At 32.7% G+C, this 8,850-nt stretch overlaps 1 protein-coding gene across 1 annotated transcript; it reads left to right on the top strand.

Annotated features, from left to right (window-relative positions):
- Positions 1-3,938: 3,938 nt before the first annotated feature.
- LOC111714895 (homeobox protein abdominal-A homolog) lies at positions 3,939-8,377 on the top strand. Its single transcript, XM_023490109.1, has 6 exons — positions 3,939-4,059; positions 4,118-4,177; positions 5,549-5,591; positions 6,012-6,080; positions 6,210-6,414; positions 7,427-8,377. Exons 1-6 carry the CDS (start codon positions 3,939-3,941, stop codon positions 7,442-7,444), a joined length of 516 nt encoding a protein of 171 aa, XP_023345877.1. The 3' UTR covers positions 7,445-8,377.
- The last annotated feature ends 473 nt before the right edge of the window (positions 8,378-8,850 follow it).

Genomic DNA, 8,850 nt, shown 5'->3' with positions numbered 1-8,850 from the left:
CCCCTGGAAAGAAAAAAAATTAAAAGCCCCCCCTGGACAACTTCCTAAGTACGCCCCTGACCATATTAAAGGGACTGTAAGCGTAGGCTTGGGTGACCCTCCATTCAAGGATGACAATGCCCGATTCACAACGGTATCCTTGAAACCTTTATCTGATTAATATTGTGGAAGATATTGTCGTTTTTCTAGGTTCAAAAGTTTTTAACTAATCTTTTCACTGAGGGTCACTTAAAATTACGCTTACAGTCCCTTTAAGTTTTTAAAAATCAACAATTGAATATCACAGTTTTTATAAAAAAGAAATGATACTTTTACCCACCAGTAGGCTCAATGTCGGCCCGATCTCAAAAGTGTATGCATTATTTTCATATCTGTGTAGATAGTCTTGAAAAGTGTGAGAAGTCGTTTAATGAGTTGATGGTTTGAAATTGCGTATTTTATCCTGGTTTTATCTCCACCTATTTGCAATTAATCCACCACTAGAACAAGAAGATAAGAAGGCGTATATTTATACCACTTAATTGAACCTTAATTGCGGCACGTCCACAAAAAATCAGGTCTTGCAAAAAAAAGAACAATGCAAAAGATAAATTTAAAAAATACATTATTTCCAAAACGTTAGACTTTCCGAATAAAATGTAAGATTTGGGTTTGGTTCTATACTTTTGAAACACCCTGTATTTATTTAGTTTAGCTCCTAACTAAGAATATCAGAAGGATTAATTAGCTAAGTCATGATATTAATCCTAAAAGGAGAGGGGCATTTAGTCCTGTTTGTCCGCATATTTGAGTGTGCGTTTAATCTGTTGTATTTGTGCATTATGAAGGGGTTGATGAAGATGAAGATGAAGATGAAGATGAAGATGAAGATGAAGATGAAGATGAAGATGAAGATGAAGATGAAGATGAAGATGAAGATGAAGATGAGAAAGACGATTTTGATAAAAATGAAGCTACAGTGAAGATGAAAATAAAGATGAAGAAAATGAAATCTAAAAATGAAATAACAAGATAGGATCTCCATGGTTCCAAGTATGGCGGAATCAATTTGGTTTAAACACCATGTTATGAAATATTTCCGACTGCGGTCTCATAAATTCAACCCTACGTATTAGCTCTCCTCCTCCAACCCTACACTCTTTCACCCTTTCCTTCATACAGAGTTAAAGCTACATATGCACAGAACAGGGATTAGAATAGAAGGGAAATAAGACTATCCCTCGGTTTGAATTTGTTTAGTCCCTTTGAGCCTGAAAAGAAACTGTACAATTCATGTAAATGTTCACAAATTATACGCAGTACATCATAATAATAGACTATGATCCCTGGACATATCCGTTACAATTTATTCTTTTTATAAAGTTTGTGCTGAAATGATCTTGGGAATGTGAAGTAAGACTTATGCTGAAATAAACTCGGGAGTGAATGACATTGACAGGTTGTCAGAGAATTGATTTAGAGAAAATAAAATAATTTCCAAAAAAAATGTGTTCAATAAAATGATATTCCAGGGCCCAAAAGATTATATAGCACAATTGTGTGAAGTACACCTGCAGTATGTAAACAGTACAACAAAATGGCGGTTTGAGAGCAACCCTCTCACCGAGGGGAGGGGGAAAATTATTTTAGATATAGGGGGGGGGGGGAAGGGTGCAGTTGCCAAACATCAAGAAAATTTAGGGTGTCCCAATAAACATGGGAAATAAGAAACGACATGAATAATTTCGTTGATTTCCAATGATTAATAAATGACATTAAGTACATCAAAAAATAAATTTTAAGTCTAATAAGTTTTCCAAAATGTGTTCAACCTTCTTTGTATCTTTAAACATGACAGAGATATTAAATATTTGATTTTTAAAATCCGGAATCTAGAAGAATTTCGTAGTATCTCCGTCAATTTTGAAGGTTAACATTTTAGAAATCCCGAGACTGTTATTTTTCGGTGTTAAATGTTTAACTGTGATACTGCATAATTATGTTTACTAAATAATATCGCATGGAACAAAGACGATACAGTCATTTAATTCTTATGTTTATTGGGACACCCTGTATCATAATTAATGTTTGTTACCCTTTCTACAAATGGCAAATTTTCCGTTTCTTTATACATGTTTAAAATTTCAAAAAGAGTATTCATTTTATTATTATTAAAAACATTAAAAGAAACAATAAATTATATACAATTGTTTTAATGAGGATAAATTAGGGAGTAATTAGTTTAAATTATAATTGTATGTAGATTTAATAGTCTCGTACACACTTGATAACTATACAAACAATGAAAGGGTTGAGAGACTATATTTGAATACTAGTGCCCTGTGTTGCCCGTGGAAATTCAAAAAAAGATAAACAAACAATTTAGGTTGTTGAGTTTTATTTTAAAATTNCCCCCCCCCCCCTACCCATCCCTTTACTTTACCACCCCCTTCCTTTTAAGTCTGCCCCCCAGCCCCCTCTCCTCTACTTTCTTTCTACTTTGTTTGCATTTAATAATTTCCGTTCCATTTATATGAAAGGCACCTGCTTCTAATTTATTCCTAAAAGTTTGAATTCAATGGATACAAAAATAGTTTGAAATTTTTAATAAAAAATAGTTTAGATAAAAACTGGAAAGGGAAGTGACGACTCCAGTATTTGTACTTGACTGGTTTGTATAATACTGTATATAAGGGTAGTAAACCAGCTATATTGCTCGTATATACCCGTTTTATTCTACAGTTCGGACAATAGTTGACAATAGGACAATTCGAAATAGATACATCATTCAGGGCGATTTAAAAGTATGACATATTTAAAAACTGGCTAAATTTTCTATATTTTCTATGAATACTCCATATATATATATATTTGGCTTCTCTGTCTGTCTTCAATAAACGTCAAACGGCTGAACCGATTGGGCCAAATTTTTGTGGTAACAAGCATGACCCTAATGAAAGTTTATGGACCTTCATAATAGAAAAATTTAATCTTATATTTTTCTCCGGGGGGTTTCATTAGGTTTCGGATAGATTACATTTGAAAACAATTTAAGGGGGTCTCTTTTCTTAAATTGAGTTTACAACGGGAAACTAGGGGTTTGGCACTTGATTTGGACTTTTACTTAGTAAAAAATTTATGATTTCACTTTTTACTTACATAAAATTTAAATTTAGATCGGACAAAGGGGGGGTTGTACTTTGTATATCCACCTTAAGTTAGATGTATTATCATTTCATGTAACATAAAAAAATTGACATTTTTTATATACAGACATTTTAAAGAACGAAAACTTAACTATATTAATAAAAAACGTGATTTTATTCGTTCACAAACCATATTTTATCTTTTACAATGTGTCCCTGAATCTTGGCGGTTGAAGCAGAATGTTTATCTTAAAGCAAAATTATAAACGTTTAACAAGTTTTATATGTTCTAACATTAAAAGACCAGCTTAAACACAGCAATTAATCCCTCCCCCTTCTCTCTCTCTCGTGCTATTTCCGTTGCACCCCTGTACACTACACAGTACACACCCCTTCCCTAAAATGTCCAACTCATCAAATTTTAAACCATTATTAAATGTTTTACTGCGCACTAAAATATTTTACGTGCTTAAATACAGCGTGTGAGTGTGCTCATCTGTGTAAATATGCACAGATTTTAAAGTTGGGAGCAGAAATGCGGGAATTTTAAGGAATCTGCTAAAAAATCCTTGAAAAATGAATATTTCTTGAATCTTCCCGCGTTTCTTGACCTTGAGATGGTTTTAATGGCGGCGCTTGAAGGTGGTTAGGATTCTACTAGCTTTATCCTTGTTTACAATATGCATGTTGCACTTGTGCTAAGCTCTTTTTACCACCCCAGGCTATAAGTCCCCATTTCCATGACCCCCCCCCCCCCCCCCCCTTATTGTACTAAAAATGGGAACTTGGAAAGGGTCCAAGCCGTAATTGACCATGCTACAAATATTCCTTGAAAACATCAGAATATTCAAGAAAATTTTAGAAAATATAATTCATTCATTTTCTTTTTTAGAACGGTTTATCAACGGTTCCTTGCAGGGTTTTCCTTGGGGAGGTAAGTTTTTAAATATTTATTTTAATTTTTTGCAGTTTATAAGTATTTTTTATTCTAGGACCTAACGGTTGTCCGAGGAGGAGGGGTCGACAAACCTATACGAGGTTTCAAACTTTAGGGATTACATTCAATTGTTAATAATTCAGGTTTTAGGTTTATAATCGCCATGTCAGCATCATTTAGTCTCCATTTTAAGTTTACATTTTAACCCAGATATTCTCCATTATTAGTTACATTTTATCCCAGATATTTTCCAGTTTTCGTTACATTTTAGCCCCGTTTTTTCAGTTTAGTTAAATTTTAGCCCATTTATTCTCCAGTTTAATTACATTTTAGCCCAGATATTCTTCAGTTTAGTTACATTTTATCCCAGATATTTTCTAGTTTTTTTTTACATTTTAGCCCACATATACTCCAGTTTAGTTACATTTCAGCCCCGAAAGTTTTCAGTTTATTTACATTTTAGCCCATATATTCTCCAGTTTAGTTACATTTTAGCCCCAATATTATTCAGTTTAGTTTCATTTTAACCCAGATATTCTCCAGTTTAGTTACATTTTAACCCAGATATTCTCCAGTTTAGTTACATTTTAACCCAGATATTCTGCAGTTTAGTTACATTTTAGCCCAGATATTCTCCAGTTTAGTTACATTTTAGCCCAGATATTAGTAAAAAATCTTTAGGCTAAAGCATTTAATCGAGAAAGTGCTTAAGGAGACCGTAAGCGTATTATCAAGAGACCTTCCATGAAAAGATGACAATGTCCGATTCACAACGGTACCGTTGAAACTTTTATCTGACCAATAATGTGGAAGATATTATCGTTTTCCTAGGTTAAAAAGGTTTTGGCTCAGATAATTCCAATATTTTATACTGCTGGAGAAATGAACATAACGCAAGTCACTTTTGTAGGGAAACCACAATTGAAAATAACCAGTCTATAGAAACAAAAACATTGATATCTTATTCATACTTGATCAGACAAATTTATTAAGGATACCGATGAAATCCGGCATTGCCAAGGTTATAATGCAAGGAAAATTAATTGCTGTTGCGTATAATCTGCTTACATAATGAAACCAGTTCTCTCTGGGCGGAATTTGTAAACAAGAATAGATGCATCAGTGTTCGTTTAGTATCCGAGGAGGTTAAAAGCCTTAAATTTTAATAATTTTGATAATTCACATAATAGTTTCCTATGACCAGAATATTTCATTGATTTTTTATGTGAAAGATGGATCCTATGACAGGCTTCGACATCCGTATTATGTTTACATTACCGCCCAGTGACAGTACACTGCAGTACAAAAGATGCGTACGCCTCTGAAATAACTTTCCTTGCATTATAACCTTGGGCATTGCTATTTTTGCATGCAGGTCACTTGAAATTACGCTTAGTCCCTTTAACCAAATAAAAAATTATCCTACATTTTCTCATTTGTTTTGTTTATCCCATTTTAAACAATAAAATGAATGATGATTGATTAGAACTAGAGAAGGAGTTTCATTTCAACCACTACCTTACACGCAGGTTTGTATTTATTATTATTTAGAAAAGTCTGTTTCTAGTATTTTTTGGTTCCTTAAAACGTCATAATTGGCAAAAACACATTATTATGGGATCCAAGTGAAGCTTAGGACAAAATATAATCTTAAAAAGGCTCAATTCTTCTCGAGAAAGACAAATTGTAAACAAAACCTACACCCCTCTCCCCCTAGTTCTACTTTTATTGGATTGTCTTGTATTTATTCTGGATCACCCTTTAGATTTCACTGTCCAGTGTACAACACAGAATTTATGTCAGGTGTACAACATGGTACTTTCTACAGACACACCCTTCAGTTACACTATATTAATACATAATACACCCAGACAATCCGTCTTTAAAGAGACAATCCACAAATATTCATTAAAGGACACTTTGAACAAATCTAAAATCTGTAACTTCAGGCGTAGAATTGAGATTGCCCATGCGCTCTGCTTAACTGAACGACAGATCAAAATATGGTTTCAAAATAGGTAAATTTTCAAATTTTGGTTCATTTTCTTCAAGTTTACCTACTTCATTTTTAATCTTTAGTTTATTCCGTAATATTCAAAATTTTCGGTTTTTTATTTTTTTAAATTATTTTTATTAATCTTAAAAAGGAGGATGAAACTGAAGAAGGAGCTGAGAGCCGTCAAGGAAATTAACGAGCAGGAGAGGACAAAGAAGAGAGAAGACAGAGGACCGGAGGACAAGAATGTATACCAGGACAAGAATATGTTCCAGGACAAGATGTACTCCAACAAGGTTATGGAGGACGAGTCCCCGCAGGACAACATGCATTCAATGCATTCCATGCATTCTCAGGTTCGGAATTCATTATACATTCATTCACCATTTATTCTACATTCATTCAGCTTATATTCATTCTACATTTATCCTTCTTTCATTCTTTCTTAATATATTCATTCATCATTCATTCTTTATACATTCATCCTAAATTCGTTCATTCTGTATACATTCATCCTAAATTCATTCAACCTAAATTCATTCATTATTTATTCAGCATTTATTCAGCATTAACTCTTTGCACATTCATTCATCATTTATTCTTTATTCATTCATACTTTATTCTTTATAAATTCATCCTTTATTCTTTATACATTCATTCATTATTCATTTAGAATTTATTCATTCTACATTCATTCAGCATTATCTCTTTATAAATTCATTCATCATTCATCATTCATACTTTACATAATCATTTAAAATTCTTTATTTATATGTTAATTCATAATTTTTTCTTTCTAGATTTATTCATCATTCATCATTCATACTTTACATAATCATTTAAAATTCTTTATTTATATGTTAATTCATAATTTTTTCTTTCTAGATTTATTCATCATTCATCATTCATTCTTTATATAATAATTTTAAAATTCAATCTAATTACATATCTATTTAAAGTTTATTGATTTGGCATTCGATCATCCTGAGATGGAATTTAAAGAATTTGAGCCGCGGTTTAAATCCACTAAAACCCGGTTTAAATTTGATACAATTTTAAGTGGAACCAACCATATTTAAACCGCGGCTTAAATTTAAACCGCCGCTCAAATTCTTTAAATTCGGCCACTGTATACATCCTGAGGGGTCCTTTGTTAAACATTCATCATATATTTCTCCAGAACTCATTCATTCACCATTAATTCAAATTTATTTATCAATTAACTTTAAAATATTCTCTTAGTTTTTCTTTTTTATTTAATTTATAGCTTGCTCTATTTTGTTTAAATTGAGATTATCTTACTCGTGACTTCTTCCTAATTATTTTTTTTTTAAATATTCAAAAATATTCATTCCCTTGTGTGTTTAGGGTATGTCCCATCAGTGAGGCCGGGGGTGCGGCTCGGAAACAAATTTGCATGTGCGACTCTGTCTATCTCTCTAACTATCTATCTCCACTCCTTTCAAATTTATCGTTTTCTATCGGTCTTCTTATGGAAGTCCTAGTGGTTCAAAACAGTGGAATTGTCGCTCAACTTGTAAAAATCCACTTATTTCTACCTTTACTGTGTAGACTGTAGGTAACATATATACGTAATCAAACCAGTGCAAGGGAAGACGACTTTCACTCAGTCAGACGGATTTTTGAAAATCCGCGAAACTCATCTTTCAGTCGTCTTCCTTCCATAGTCCTTTTGTAACCGATGTATCCAACTTGAAAAAATCTCGTTATACGTAATTTTGTCTTCTTTGATATTATTAATACTATAAATAGCAATATATATATAAATTATACTCAGGCTTGTTTTTTTAAAAATTATCAAAAAAAATGAAAATTATTTCCGCCATCTGCGGTTAATGAATATTTATCAATGCCAAATTCTCTAAGTATCCATTGTTATTCAAAAACCCTAATCCAGATTCTGTAAATTTTGAAGAATAAGTTAGATTCTAACTTTTTCTTAAATGTAATAACCGCAGAAAATCTTTTTGTAGGGTACAGGCCAACAAAGATGTTTTACTAAACATTAAAAATCAAAAGTTTTTAGAAAAATAAATAAAACCTCCAACCCCTACCCAATTCAAATAAGATTTTCTGCAAGTTACGAAATTAGAAAATAAAATGCTGTCTGCTTTCATCTCATATTTTTAAGGAAAATTAATATGTAAAAAAATTGTACTTTCTCAACCAGGCCAGGAACCAATTGATTGACCTTTAAACCAATCAGTCAAAATTCAATATATACGTAATCTTATTTTTAAGACTGATGATATTTAGTTTTTAATTATAAATCCCAGGCAAGCTAGAGGCTGAGTAAGCAAAAATNACGGAGCAATTTCTTTTTTTTTGTACATAACTTATAGAGGGGCGCATGCAGAAATTTTTCCGGGGGAGGGGTGTGTACTGTGTAGGTCCTCATTATCTTTTCAGTGGCGGGGGCCGGCTGAAGACCCCCTGGGGACAATAGTTTTCACTTTTCTGGGAGGGGGGGGGGGTTAGCCTCTTTCGTCCCTCTCCTGTATGCGCCCCTGGTAATCTCAGTTTTAAAACCAGCAACTAGACATACTAATTTAACATTTTTATATTTCCAACTAAAAAGCATCTCTTTAATGAACTCGTACGTATGCAGTGAGTGCAGTACGCATTTTGTTTTACAAAATTCCCGCTGTACTGCACTGTTCAGTGCAACGTGCAGTTTCTTTCTTCTACGCATGTGTTAAAAAGCTTCAAGTCATAAACTTTACTATGTGTAAAAACTCGTTGAAATAAAATTTTCTTGTATTTTCGTTAAT

This window comes from Eurytemora carolleeae, unplaced genomic scaffold, assembly GCF_000591075.1.
Source record: "Eurytemora carolleeae unplaced genomic scaffold, Eaff_2.0 scaffold1581, whole genome shotgun sequence".
NCBI classification, from domain to species: Eukaryota; Metazoa; Arthropoda; class Copepoda; order Calanoida; family Temoridae; genus Eurytemora; species Eurytemora carolleeae.
This window is presented reverse-complemented; position numbering and strand designations above follow the sequence as displayed.